General features: G+C 34.5%; 1 protein-coding gene across 2 annotated transcripts; it reads right to left on the bottom strand.

Moving 5' to 3' along the window:
- Positions 1–4,430: 4,430 nt before the first annotated feature.
- LOC135154563 (putative nuclease HARBI1) lies at positions 4,431–15,256 on the bottom strand. Of its 2 annotated transcripts, XM_064101260.1 has the most exons (6): positions 15,162–15,256; positions 12,102–12,179; positions 11,618–11,834; positions 7,665–7,951; positions 6,926–7,080; positions 4,431–6,448 (listed from the first exon to the last, which is right to left on the bottom strand). In XM_064101260.1, exons 3-5 carry the CDS (start codon positions 11,709–11,711, stop codon positions 6,973–6,975), a joined length of 489 nt encoding a protein of 162 aa, XP_063957330.1. In that variant the 5' UTR covers positions 11,712–11,834; positions 12,102–12,179; positions 15,162–15,256; the 3' UTR covers positions 4,431–6,448; positions 6,926–6,972. The 2 variants fall into 2 exon arrangements, with proteins under 2 accessions (XP_063957330.1, XP_063957329.1); XM_064101259.1 differs by having other exon boundaries at positions 4,431–7,080.
- Between the last annotated feature and the right edge of the window lie 328 nt (positions 15,257–15,584).

Raw genomic sequence — 15,584 nt, 5'->3', positions numbered from 1 at the left:
AATCAAATCACGATACTACTAGTGCATGAAAAAGAGTTTACTGATTTCCTGATTATGAGATCATTCAATTTTATTCGGTTTGAGCTGCAAAAAAGGCGCAACGGAACAATAGCGGTGAATATGTTCTCCACCATGTCCATTGAATCGTGCATTATGAAATATTAATGACTATCAGGTATACGTCGTATGCTAGACTGTTTGATATGACCATGTCATCATGTCGCTTAAAATAAGTTATGTATAACTCATCATCATCCCACACAAAAATTATAGATAATCTAACGTGTAATGAAATCGTAATTACATGACATACGGATTAAAGCGCACAATCTCTAATGCAAGCTAAATGTGAAGTCGAAATAAAAACTATAGTATGAATATATTTAAGTTACCATCATGAAATCGATCAAATCAGTTTACAAAGAGGATTAAATGATAAGTAATACGCCAATATACTGTTATAATGTTTACTTATTGTACACATTCCAAATTTTTTGGACTCAGAATAACTGGGTAACAAACACGATTGTTGTCTTATGTGATGAAATGTTTTTGTTGATTCAATAAGTTAACTTGTACAGTCGCCATATAAAAATTATATACCGGTAATTTAAGTTACGCCGTCAGAAACCTATTCAGAGACCCACAGAGAGAGATGATATAACGGAGAGGGGTCTTGGGAGATCGTGATTTGAAATGTGACTAGAATAAATGTGTTTTAAGACCGGACTTGAACGATACTAGACCTACAGACCAAGCATGACGTAAACACACAAAACGTTGGAAAAATCAAATCAGTCCCTAAAACACACAAACTTTTAGAACGAAAATTTAATGGATTTGGCGCAAAGATAATGTGTGACAATGGTTCAGAAAATATCCCTTCACTCCAAGCTTACAAAATACTCCAATATTGGTCGAAAAATGAGCGGACTTGTTTATATTAAGAGGTAGAAAATCCGATGAGGCATTCTAATATTTGACAATATTTTACCTATAACTGAAAAATATCATACCTAACAATTTATTATTTGATAACGGGGGTTATCCCGAATGCTATTTTCCTTCTGACATTTTGTTCTACGTTTTATTTCAAAGTTAATCTTAGTATTTCCCTTTAAGAGGGCTCATGCAATCGAGTTTGAGTTAGGAGCATGCGGTTGATTATATGTCAAGGTCATAGTTAGTTATTCGATGCCTTCTCCCATATACTATAGCCTGTCCAATAGCACGTTATCTCATAATCAATACCACTATATCCTGCTTGTGGCACTACTTTGGGTTTTAATGTGTTTCATTTCTTCTCTCGTTTTTCCCCCTATATTTTATTCACCCTTTTTTTTACTTTGTCCCGTTTTTTTACCTTTGTTTTTACTTGACTTCATTTTTCGCATTTGGTATGTTATGATAAATATTTCCAGTGCTTTCTTTTTTTTCCTTGCCTTTTTTTTTTCCTTCCTTTCTTCTTTCTTTCTTTCTTGTCCACATCTTAATTTTGTGTTTCTATTTTTTAAGTCTAGTATTGTGATTAATATGACCCGATTTATGTTTGCCTTTGTCCTCTTTTCCCGTCTTCTCTTTTTTTTATTTCCTTTATATAAAAGTTTCATGAGGTGATGAATAAGTAGTTTGCACAGAACTAAATGTGATTTAAATATATAAATAAGTCTTTGGTACCGCAAAATCATAAAATAGCTTTAAAAACGGACCTATACTGAAGCTTTTCGACATGCACTCATCGGAGTAAAATGTGATTTATCATATCGGCCTAGATATACATATACGGTTCTTTCGATTTTTACTAAAGGAGACATTAGGCAAAAAAATGTTGCGTTCAGATGTGAATTAATCGCAAATATATCAAGAGTGTCTGCTCATTTTGTTTTAAAGTTTTATATTGATGACTTCGATGAGGATTCCTATCAGACAATCAACTTAGTCCTTAAATTAAATGTCGAACCCAACACTATAAAGCTCAAAATCTGTTGCAAAATCATTTCTTGAAAAGTCGGGTATATGGGTTGAATTTGACTTACTTGGGAGATTACCTTGATTGTTAAAGACCCGTTGCAGAGAAATAAAGACAAACGAAAATCCGGACATCTAACGTTACCTCATTAAGATGAAGTGCGCATTTTCGGATTCGCGTATAAAAATTTTGTTATAGTATATATAAATCCAACTGTTTTTGCAACATTCCCAAGGTCAGTTGGGTATTTCATAAAATTGTTCGTAAAATAATACGCATGAATTTAAGAAAGGGTTCTTCGAAGAATCTTTATGGAACCTTTAAGGTTCCCACAAAAGGTTCTAAATTACATTAAACGGTCACTTAAGAACCTTTTCAATAAGATTATTTAAAGGTTATTGGTTAAAAAAACAACCTTTGTGGACCCTTTTTCTCGAGGATTCCAGCTACTATGGCTATGGGACAAAATGGTTCCAATTCGCACCGTGTTTTTCTAAAATTAAGGTGTGCGTAAATTCTTTCGTAACTTACGAACCGCTTCAGGACGTACCAATCCGGTAATTGTGTTTCACAAACCTGTTTGTGAATAATATGAGCAACTTTGCGAATTACCGGTGATTCTTTCTTAGGCGCTAAACCAACATAAAAAATAATAATAACCACAAGAAGGTATCGTTGTAGCCCTGTGGCTTAGTCTTCTGACTTTGAAACAGAGGGTCGTGGGTTCGAATCCCAGCCATGGCGTGATTTCCTTCAGCAAGAAATTTATCCACACTGTGCTGCACTCAACCCAGGTGAGGTTAATGGGTAACCGGTATAGACAGGAATTCCTTAAATGCTTTGAGCGCCTAGGCAGCCCAGCTAAAGCCGGGGTAATAATATTAATAGCAGGGCCCGCTGGGAGAAAAAAAAATTACAACTGAAGTGGCTTCCCTGGGTAAATATACTTGAATTATTATTGTTATTTTCATTATTATTATTATTATCATCACCAGTCGTACGTAAAGTCGTTCGTAACTTACGAAAAGCTTAGCGGAACACCCACCGGGTCACCTTCTTTTCCTAGATGCCCTCTGATGACGTCCGAGACAGACAAATCTTTAGGACATCAATCGTCGGGCAAGCAATCAGTATGAACATGGAGTTTATGTTGAGGATTCGGACTTAAGCCTCAATGTACGCAATATGGTAAACTGAGTAGGTCTTGGGATTATATCAGACTTACATGTGGTATCAATATGGTGACATCTGCTCATAATAATTCGAACTTTCGCTGGATTGATGCCGGTAGCAGGCTAGCATGCAATGGAACACTCAGGTACATGACTTCACGGTCGGATTGCTGATAAAATATTAAAACCTTATTCTACAATAACGAAAAAAAAAAACTAAACAAAAAATCAATTAATAATTAAAAAATTCTACAATATAATACTTTTTGGCAAAAATGATATTTTAAGGGTAAAATTTCCCTCAAAATTTCGTAAAATGTGCAGGTAATTTGCTTCAAACATAACACATTACCCCTTTAAACTAGAATTTGACATACATACACTCTACTGAAGACTTTGATTTGATAGTTTTGATGTAAGAATCATTTACAACCAATTTCACGGTTTGTACTAGTAACAAATCCTCCATCTAATAATTCGCGGTTTTGAAAAGACAGAGATTTGTTTTATAGTTTTATAAGAATGTTATCAACATTTTCTACACTGTTAGAAAAATTTCCGTTTTTTAACGGAAAAAGTCCGGCAGCAGAATTTCCGGACTTTTTTTTTTTTTCCGTAAATTTACAGAAAGTGGTAATTTATGGAAAAGTTCTGTAAAATATACAAGATTCCGTAAATTACAATTCTTGAAAATACGGACTTTATTTACGGAAACTTTACAGAAAATTTACATAAATTAACATGATTCCGTATAAATAATTAACGGAAAAAAAAAATTTGTCCGAAAATTTTGCTGCCGGAATTTTTTTTTTTTTTGTCCGTAATCTTACGGATTCCTTTTCCGTAAAATTACCGTACTTTTACAAAATTCCCATGTAAAATACGGATTTTATGTACGGAAATTTTACAGAAAATTTACGTGAATTAACATGATTCCGTATAAATAATTAACGGAAAAAAAAAATTTGTCCGGAAATTTTGCTGCCGGAATTTTTTTTTTTTTTTGTCCGTAATTTTACGGATTCCTTTTCCGTAAAATTACCGTACTTTTACAAATTCCCATGTAAAATATGGATATTATTTACGGAAATTTTACAGAAAATTTACGTGAATTAACATGATTCCGTATAAATAATTAACGGAAAAAAAAAATTTGTCCGGAAATTTTGCTGCCGGAATTTTTTTTTTTAATCCGTAATTTTACGGATTCCTTTTCCGTAAAATTACCATACTTTTACAAAATTCCCATGTAAATTTACACATTTCCGTAAAAAAACAAGTTTACAGAATTCTTAAATTTTTTACAGATATTTTTTAATCAGTAGATACCTTACAATAGGAACGCTGATTTGCTATTTAAACATGTACTCCCAAACACATGGTAGATTGTATGAATGCATTCACTTAAGGCCTGAACAAAAATTGTGTTGCCCTTTTCTGACCTGGACAAATCGGGCCAGCTTTTTTCAATAATTTTTTTCATACTAAGCTTACTATTTCTAGAATAAAACATGGCAACAGTGATTGTGTCTCGCCCACTCATGAAAATAACCAGAAATATTGTGATTTGCGAGGGCACACAACATAATTGTATTGAAACTTCATTGTGAAATGACTGGGATGGAATAACACTTGTCATAAGAGCCTTGCACATAAACTTTAATGTTGACCTGTAAATTCAATTCAAGTCAAAATGGTTTATTAAAAATCCTTTCTTTGCGGCAAAAGCCGAATTGCGAAAATTTACATTTCAAACAAAATCATCAATAACAAGGTAAAAAAACTTATAGTACTATGAACAAATTTCAATATAGACATATGTAACAAAGTATATCATAAATAAATTTAAATTGATACTCACTGATCAATAAAAAAAATTGAAAAATATTCAAAATACATGTAAATATGAGTGGATAGAGGAAATGAATTGGAAAGCAGAAAGGAATAGAAATAGTGGAAGAGAGAAGAGAGGCAGAGAGAGAGAGAGAGAAGAGAAGAAATTGATGGTGGAAGGGAAACAGAGAGAAAAGGGCGAAGAAGCAATTCAATTCAATTCATTTATTTTCTCTTTCAATCTTTTTACATTTACAATGATAGTTCAATATACATTATAACAAAATATAACATTTAAATCATTTTTTTATAATACAATAATACCATGAAATCGAAAGGGAAGGAGACCAACTAAAAAGCAGAGCTTGTAGGGTGAAGGCCCCCTTTTATAAGTAAATTTTATGAATAAAAAATAAGATAAAATTAAGAAATAAACAATATATATAAAATGAATAAAAAATAAACAAATAAAAATGAATAAATAATAATAAAAATAAATGATTCAGTATTCACTGTATACAGAAATCATAAAACGATTAAACATATATACAAAGAGAAATTAATAAACACATTTACATATTAAATTCTGAATTACATTACTTTGGGAAAAAACGATAATCTAATATGCTGCAATAATACATATTTTGGCAATTTTTATGACTTCAATTCAAATATTAAGTTTACGACTAGATATCAGTGAATAATTGCTCATATGAAAGAAAAATATTTTGATTAACAAAGTAAAATGAAATGAAATGAAACTTGAGTTCGCCAACATAAAGAGAACTCAACATTAGAATTAGTATGTAATCTGCATTTTATAAAAAACAATCTCTTAATGATATCACATTTTAAGAGTCCAATGAATGATGAGTTCTTTAATTCTCAGCCATTCGTAGTTTGATATTATTATACATGTAACGATAGGGGAAGATATATACAAAAAAAACTACTCCTTGTAATCAATTCTTTTAGAGTTAAAGGTAAATGCTAGTTTTGGTAACGATATCAAAATGAGTTCGTACAGAATCCAATGAAATGACCACCAAAGTGTCTGTTTGTATAAATAAAACATATGTGCCAAAGGATTCTGGAAGAAATTGTGTAATTGCTGAGAAATCAGCAAATAAGCACAGGATTCGGGTAGAGCGTCGGGCCCGACATTCGAAGCAATAATTATACACTGTCCCACGTGCGCTTATCTGTGTTGGGGATCTTCAGCCTGAACATTTTTCAGCGTAGATTTCAAGATTTCACAAAGTTCAGTTTATGTAACTGTACCAGATCTAGATCCTCGATGATATACTGACAATTAAGCCTTGTTTTACAGACTTTCTCATGAAATCACTGCAACTACTGGAATTTCTCTTTAAGGTGCCGAATCAACGAGGGCAAGGGGCTATTTCTATATCGTGAAGTTCGACATCGCATCTCTACTGTTCCGGCCAAGCTTCTAGTCTGATATTGACAAGTCCTATTTTGAGGTAGAAGGTGATACAGTTTAGACGTGGGGATTTGCATAGACTTCGCAAACGCAAGTCAAAGAGTTTGATCCATCTATCTTCAAGAGACATCAGTTCTGACTGGAGTAAAGCATGCTCATATGAAGAATATGCTGCTCCAAAAATGATTCTAAGGGCACGTTTCTGAATACGTTCGATGACTTGTACTTGTTGTTTTGTTAGTGCTCCTGACCATACAGGTACAGCATATTCAACAACTGGTCTCACGAAACTAGTATATACAACTATAAGGTCCTGAAATTACAGACTATGATATTTCAAAGTGCGAAGAACATATAAACGACTATTTGCGCTCTTGACCATATATTCAACATGTGTAGACCATTTCAAATCCGACTGGATTGCTACGATGCAGTGACACATCATGGAGTGAGAGCACCGTCGGGTTTGGTACATTTCTACAAAAACTTTGAACACTTTGACCTTACCATGTGACCTCCGACTGCAGCATAATATGCAGGTCGCCTAAGTACATCTACCATCCAAGTTTGGTTGAAAAGTGACTTACGGTTGCGGAGTTAGGTGTGCTGCCAGGCCATCTGGCAACGATGCTTGTTATTTTCCCAGCCTGATCACAAACAACCTAGCAGAAGACAAAAGAGGAATATCAAATCTTACATTCATAACTGTCTCTATATCGTTCTGGGCACTTAATTTTCAATTTTCTTTGGGACATCCAATGGGAGCACACAACAATTGAGTTTTGCAAGTTTATCACATATTTGGAATGCAATTTTAACATGCATGCACATAAAAATTATTGGTGTGCTTTCCATGTTAGGTTGATTTATCCAACAATCACCCCACCCTTCCACTGCTTCAATTGCTCAGTACTTGCACAAAAAAAAAATATATATATGCTACAGAATTAACTACTCATTTTAAAAATTGCCCAATCAAATACGAATCGAATAATTACTATAAATGAAACTGAAGTGATAGGAAATCCTAGGAAAGAAAATTAATGTCACATTCTTTTTTTTGGCCAAAATTTATACAAAATAGTACATTGTTCTAGTTATAGTAATTTAAGTGGCTTTCACATTTGCTTGTATTAGCAATTGCAATCATTTGATCACAATATATGCCGCACACAATCACAAAGGTTGCAAGCAGTCTCAGCACTAATTGTGAAAAGGGCCTAAGAAAGGGTATAATTAATCTAACCTGAACATTGATCGAGTATCTATTCTTCCTGTTGAGGAAGTATATTGCCTGATCCCCACCAGGGCTCCTGATGTAGACATGTGTCCCATCAATTGCACCTATCACTCCTGGAAATCTGCAGTACTGGAAGAACTGTCGCTGAGTTGCTTCAACTTCTTCTCTTGTCGAAGGAAACTTCATGTATTGCCTTTTCCTTCTTGCTATAGCTTCTGACACATCTTTGATGATTCGACACATTGATGACTGTGATATTGCTGCCTCATCACCATGCATCTTTTGAAATGATCCTGTAAAATCAAACAAACCATATGGTTGATAGGTCATTGTTTCGAGGTAATTTTAAAACATTTCATTACACATACAGATGATACTTCTGATGATAAAAAAAATTAAGCACATATTTCATAAGAATATTCATCTTTTACAAATATCAGACAATTTTCTGCAATTCATTTTAACAAGTGGAAGGCCTCTTGCAGTGTCGCCATCATACGCGATTCGATATAGCAGCAGTAGGGGAGACCGGGGTTAGTTGGAACATTTTTGACAAAAATGGCTGTAAAATCCAAATAGATTTTATTCGAGAAACAATCAATATATCAGCTTGAAGCATATATCTCAGGGCTTCAAGTGTACCCCATAAAATTTTTAACTCTATTATGGTTACTGAAAAAATCCACCTTGAACAAGACTATCGCAAACGTTCCAACTTACCCCCATATCGGGGTAAGTTGGAACATGGTATGGGGTAAGTTGGAACACTGCATGGTCAATTAAGAATTATACTAAAACTACTTAAAACTGTAATATTACATGTAGCCTATTTGCTTTATCTTATTCAAGTTCAAATATTAAAGTGTGGATTCGTTGAACTTTATGTAAGAATTATACTAAAACTACTTAAAACTGTAATATTACTATAGCCTATTTGTTTTATCTTATTCAAGTTCAAAATATTAAAGTGTGGATTCGTTGAACTTTATGTTTTCTATTATACAGCCACTCACGCAAGCAGACTGTGTAGTAGAATTCCGCATATTTGGGTGCGTTTGAGTTTACATGCAATTAAGTGTACTATCACCAATTTCATGTACTTCTGCATCAAATTTATAAGACAAAAATTGATTGTTTTTATTTTTTTCATAATTAATTATGCAAATAAGCATATAAAATTTTCCAGAAATTTGTTTTTTTTTGGTATGTTTTTGCCTTTAACTCTATTTATTAAGCTAGTAGAATCTTTGGTGAGAGTATCAATTTTCACATTTATAACAAATATCCACCAAAAAATGCATAAAATATAATTTCTTATGTATTTTTTGTTTTTTCGAACTTTGTTTTTTCCGATGGACTTTGTCAGGAGTCTTTTGCGATCATAAATAGCATAAAATGAATCTATTTGAACCAGCAAAAGTAAAAAAATAATCATACATTTATGACTTTTGGTTGAAAAACACAATTTGCATTGACCTTGTACATGGAATCACCTTTTTGAACAATTTTGGGTCCGAACATGCACATACAATTTGTTGCGTAATTTTGAAACCGCGCACACAGGCATCACAAATTTGGTCTCAAATGATGCGCAAGACTTGAAAGTAAAAAGTCAGCTAGCTGAGTGTAGTCAAAAAATTTCGTGCGACGGCATAGTGACAAAATATCTTGAGGGGGGCTCAAATTGACCCCCCCTTTTTATATTAAAAAAGGGTTAACATTGCATTAGGTGCCTAAGCATGGTATACAATACATGTTCAGAAGAGTGTGAAATACTTTTTTTTTTTTTTCTCATATCCAATATTTTCATTCATAATTATGTTTGGGGTAAGTTGGAACATGTTCCAACTAGCCCCTTCAATTTTGTTCCAACTAACCCCGGAGGCTCATTCGACGTTTATAAGCTTACAGCACAAAAAAGGGACTTCACCATGGCATATTAATAACCTCATTTTGTAGCTTGGTATAAGTGTATATTATACCCCTAAACTGGCCAACTTGATCTGTAAACTTCTCTGAGATAATCAAACATTTCTGAACGAGAAAAAATTTACTCAGAAGGTCAAAAAACAAAAATTTGTTTCTAACTTCACCAGGCTTGTTGCACATGTGTTGTCTGTAATATGGTGGATGGCCGTTGATAATGACAATAACTTGAGGGCAGTATTGCAGAAATTTATTTAAAGACGTTAAAGAAAATTACAATGTTTCAACTTACCCCATGTTCCAACTAACCCCGGTCTCCCCTACTGACTTCAAAAACAGCTATTGAATAATGTTATTTTCTGCCCCGTGCTTTTGACTTTTTACCTTGATGTTTTTGCACATCTATTGATAAAAGTTCAAAAAAATTGGTCAGTACCCCCAAAGTGTACCACTATATAACATGGCGCGCAACATACATGGTATTTCCCATACATAGTAGATGTCTATGTGTGATCATTCACATGATTATAATTCAAATAAAAAAACATTTCTAAATATTCATTTGGAACTTATGATAATCATGTGGAAACCAACTCGCATATCTAATGAGCTGTGACCTTTGACCTGCGGACTCCGAATTCGAACTGAGCCTGTATTTTGGTGTCCTATACCTACACACCAAATTTTTTTTATCCATTACATATTTTTTTACTTATTGCGCGGAAACCAAGTGGGGGGGGGGGGGGCGGACGGACAGGGGCAATGCATGACCATCCAGGCGCCATTTTGTAAATTTCTAGTCCATTTGCATACTATTCCTAATCCCATCCTTACTCTCTTATCCTGCATGCTACACACTTCTAACAAATTGCTGTAGATTGTCTAAGAGTTGCTCTTCATATGAAAATATGACTTGCCCTTGAAAATGCCGTCTTCATGCCCTTAATTCAAATCCGAAATAGTCTACATTTAAAAAATTAATATTTATTGAAATGTAAAGTAGGAAAATCATAAAATGGCCGTAACTTCCTTGTTTTTATTCATTTTGGTCTGAATAGTAAAATGGCAATCACTTACTTGTTTTCATTTATTTCAGTTTCATATTTTCAGGGTTGACTTATGATAGTCCAAATTCAATTGTTTTTTTTTTCATTTCACACATCAATGACCATTATCTTAAAAAATAGCGCCCTCTATTGCAAACTAAAGAAAAATTATAATGGCCATGACGATAAGTTCCTAGTTTTCATTTATTTCGGTCTCATATTTTCAGGGTATGCTTATGGCATCATCCCTCATAATCCATGTTTTTTAACGCACATCAGTGACCATTACCTTTAAGAAATAGCGCTCTCTATTAAAAAGTTGGAAAACAGTAAAATGGCCATCACTTCCTTGTTTCCATTTATCTTGGTATCACTTTTTTAGGGTTTGCTAATGGCATCATCCCTCATATGCAAAATGTTTTTTTTACGCATCAGTGACCATTGCCTATAAAAATAGCGCCCTCTTAATATTTTGAAAATGTATATCCTCAGGAGTTTTCTCTTTATCTTCTTCTGTTTCTTGCCCTCCATAAAATCACAGGCGTCAATGCATGCACATTGTTCTGATACGATTGCAGCTCTAGTTTTTTGTGTGTATGTTCATCTCGAGTTGTTATCTATGTGCCAAATTTCATAGCTTTTCATCGCAACACAGCCAAGTTTCGGGGGGGGGGGGGGTGGGGGTGATCTGCCAATTTAGGGTTAATGACGAATTTATAACTCTAACCTGACATAACAGTTCTAACAGCAGAAACAGCAGAGCTTCACTCCTGCTGTGGTAGTTTTGGAATTTTTAAGCATGCAATTCATAGGTACTTGACTGTTTGCTTAAATGATACTCTTACTTATGTGATCCCTCTCTGATTTCTAGATATTGTCATCATCATCAACTTTGTCTGGAGTCCTAAAATTAATAGAAACAACCTCAGTCAAATAGATTTAACAGTGCCCAGAAACATTCAATAATCATTTAATTCAATTACTCACCCACTGCATGAAAACGGAGAGCCGTCAACACCTGCAAATAAACGGGAAGTGGATCATTCCTCTGTGTGTCCCTCTTCAATTCGGCTTCCAGCATGTTGATGATGTAAATGACGGTTTCTTTTGACAGTCAATACCGATCTTGAAATGGCCCATCCTCGTACGATTCCGATGGATTTCTAGCATCCCGTAGCCCACGACGTGGTCTTGGCAAAGGTAGCTGTACATGTATGCAGAAGAGTTGAATATTATTTTTAATTCTTTTATTTTGTGATCTTTATAAACGTTCCAAACAGTGAACATGTGCATGTAGATTTGATTACACATCTACCAACATAATAACTGCAATCTTAATTGTCTTCCCAAGATTAACAAAAATTACATTCAAAATGTTATTTCAAGTTTTCATTTTTGTTATCTCATCAAATCATTTCAATAATACTTTTAAACAAATTAAAACAATGTAAACCAAATTTATCAATCATACCTCTCTTAGCAATTCAAGGTTGTGAAGGTGATGGAGATAATCCATGGGTATAGGTAGATGTCAACCGACGACGTAATTCTGTGAAACAATTGTCAAATAACAACACAAACATTATTTTTTAATAAATACCGGTAGGCAAATAATTGGAAACATATACATATAAAAATAATTCATTGGTTTATCACTTTATACAGATCTCATAGTGAATGATAAATAAAACAAAAACATTGTAATCATTTGTGCGAGATGCCTTTAAAAATCAAAGTTTTTTTTGGGAGCGGCGCTAAATTTTCTCTATTTGCAAGTGATATGAAAAATATTTTAGAACGAAATTTAAGTAATCAACTCTTTAATATTTCAGCCTCTAAAAATTGGCCTGTGCCGAAAGCAAAAGAAAGGTATATTTTTAAATGCAATTTAGGCAAATTGAAAAAAAAAAGCATTTCTTTCTCCTCTTTAAATGCACCAAATAGTACAAAATTATATGGGGTCTTCGGAAATTTTATTTGATCTATGAGAAGCAAGTTCCCATAGAAGAATAATTACAGCTGAGAACAAATTTTGCTTTCTACTATATGGTCAACATATAGTCAATAGACCAGCATGTTTCCACTTATATTGCACTTTCATTTGACCGGCATGTTTCCATTTTCATTACAGTGGACATTGTATAATAATTTAATGAAACACAAGTGAAGACTCTCTTTAATTGATATGTAATGGGAGAAATAGACTGAGGACAAAATAAAAGACCTGTTCTAAAACAAACAATTTAATCAAATAATTGGAATGTAGCAATCATCATTATAAAAATTTAAGCTTGAAAAGAGAATCATTTAATTATAGATAAACCCAGAGCTGTAAGAAACTTCAACCCGGGCTTCAACCCTTCACAATCACATGCACATGCCCACACGTCCAGAGGACACATGTACAGCACGCTTCGCATTACCTAAAGCGATGTTCGCAGGCTCCACTCCACTTCACTACCGCTACACTGTACGCTCCAACAAGGTCGTCTACATCGCTTGAGCTGAGGTAGCTTCGCATCACACATACACACATGGAACACACTGTCTTAACTGAATTATCAGTGAATGGCTGAGAATGGAAACCCGTCGGTCGCTAGCCAGCACTAAGTCATTACTAGATCTACCTCGAGCGAAGTTCGTGCAGGCTCCACTCCACTTCACTACCGCTAGTGACAAAGGTGGGATGGAAATGTTATTTATTGTAAAAAATATAGAAAAAAATAAAATGAGGAAAAAAAACATTTTCCCATACTCGTAGAATATTTTTGGTATTTTCTGAACCATCCAATAATAATATAAATATTTATGCTGTTTGACCTGCGACCGATCGCATGCGATGTTTTTAAATCGGCCATGAATAGTGACGTGTGAGGAAATAGATACTGGCTCAAAATCAACAATTTAGAGGATAACCAGAGGATGGACACGGAGTGAAATACGGGTGAAGAGTAAGAAATTAAGCCATTTTTCTTTCTCTTTATATTTTTTGTTATGATTTTTACAATAAATAACATTTCCATCGGCCACCCCACCTTTGTCACTCGGAATATCCGATCGAGATCACCGTCCCGAAGTTTGGGTAGGTGGAGTGTAGTGCAGCGGTAGTGAAGTGGAGTGGAGCCTGCACGAACTTCGCTCGAGGTATACTAGATCTAACTAACTGTAGTTGACATTGGGTGATTTCAAGTTCGGTGTTGGTGTTGAGAGCGTAAAAAGGCCGCTGAACCGAGCTCCAACACCGAGCTGGGACTGGGTTCAGAGGAATGATACCAATTGCGTTATCGATAGCACATGACGTCACGCCTCTGCGCTGCTAAATCATCTCAACTTCACGCGAGAAGTCTCGACGACGAAAATGAAATCGGAAAGAAATGCATTAAATTCTCATCGTACAGAATACATGTATACCCAGTGGTTGTGTGTCCGGACACATGACTTTTACTCTCAATTTTGAAAAGTTTACAAGCAATGTCTTTAATTCTTTTTAGCACAGAATATAAGAAAATATTATAAAGAACAAATATTGATGGTGAAAAAAAACTATTCAACCTATATTTTTGGTTTATTCCTGAGATAAAAACAAGGCTTCATTTCTGTTACGTGTCCGGACACCCAACCCCCCATCCTACCAATGTTTTAATTAATTCAAGAATTCGAAAGAGTGAACATTATTCTTTATCAAAATATATAATATAGGCCCCTACAGCTCAAATGATTTGTTCTACTACTAGTAGGCCTACTAGCTCATCTTAACTGTAAAAGCTAATTTTACGGGGATGTTTCATCGTGTTTGCCGCCTGTTCACGAGCTTGAGATTGCCAACACCAACACCGAACTTGAAACCATGATTTTCCCAATCCCTGGGGGTTGGTGTTAGTGAATGGGGAAATTGCACGTAGTCGTAGATCGTCAACACCAGCCGCAGTGCTGGGTTCAGCAGACGACATTCAACACGAACTGCCGGAAATACGTCATATTTTCCGAGGTCAATCCCAACACCAGCCTGATTTCAAGTACGGTGTTGTCACAACACCAACACCAGATTTCAACACCGTACTTGAAATCACCCATTGACATTGTTGACATTGTCATTGATTTGAAATTAGGCCCTAGATCTAATCTAATCCACCCCTTTAAATAAGTTTAATTGCACAAATTTAATATTTTGAGGCTTATATTTTCATCTTGACATTTACAAATGAAGATACAAATGAATATATAAATGGCATCATAATATAAATATCCTTGTGAAGCTCATAAAACAAGCTTGGCCCACGGCTTCGCACCGGCTTCGATTCAATTCGTTCAACCACAGTGTCAAAATATCCAACACTCAAATGCACCAATGGGACTGTAGCAGCGCGTACGCGACGATACATTGCATCGTCTGGACTTGTCAATGCCAAAACCTTGTTCGTAATCATGAAAACCAACACTATTAATTTCATATAACTGCATAAAACGTATCAATATATTCCAGAGAAGCCCAGCAGAAATTTCTTTTACGAATTCAAAGCAAAATACTTACGAATTTCTGATCAAGAAGATCACTTGACACATCCAAGACATCAAGGAAAATTCTCTTTGCTTCGCGGGCTTTTCACAAACTTCTCAAGTGCGCATGCTCGAAAAAGAAAACTTATCATTAACTTGATTTTTCTGTAAATTTTACAAAGTTTCCGTATAAATTGCACTTTGCACATATTACGAATTAATCTGTTAAATCGTGTCTGTAAACTTACATCTACTTTACAGTAAATTTACAAAGATGTATCGTAAACGTCTCCTTACGTCAGTAAATTTACCATTATAACCTGATTTTTCTGTAAATTTTACAAATTTTCCGAAGAAATTGCACTATATACACATATTACAAATTAATCTGTTAAATCTTGTCCATAAACTTACATCTACTTTACAGTAAATTTACAAGATGTATCGTAAACGTCTC

Source organism: Lytechinus pictus, chromosome 6, assembly GCF_037042905.1.
Source record: "Lytechinus pictus isolate F3 Inbred chromosome 6, Lp3.0, whole genome shotgun sequence".
Lineage (NCBI taxonomy): Eukaryota > Metazoa > Echinodermata > Echinoidea > Temnopleuroida > Toxopneustidae > Lytechinus > Lytechinus pictus.
The sequence above is the reverse complement of the archived record's forward strand: the minus strand, read 5'-3'. Positions and strand labels throughout refer to the sequence as shown.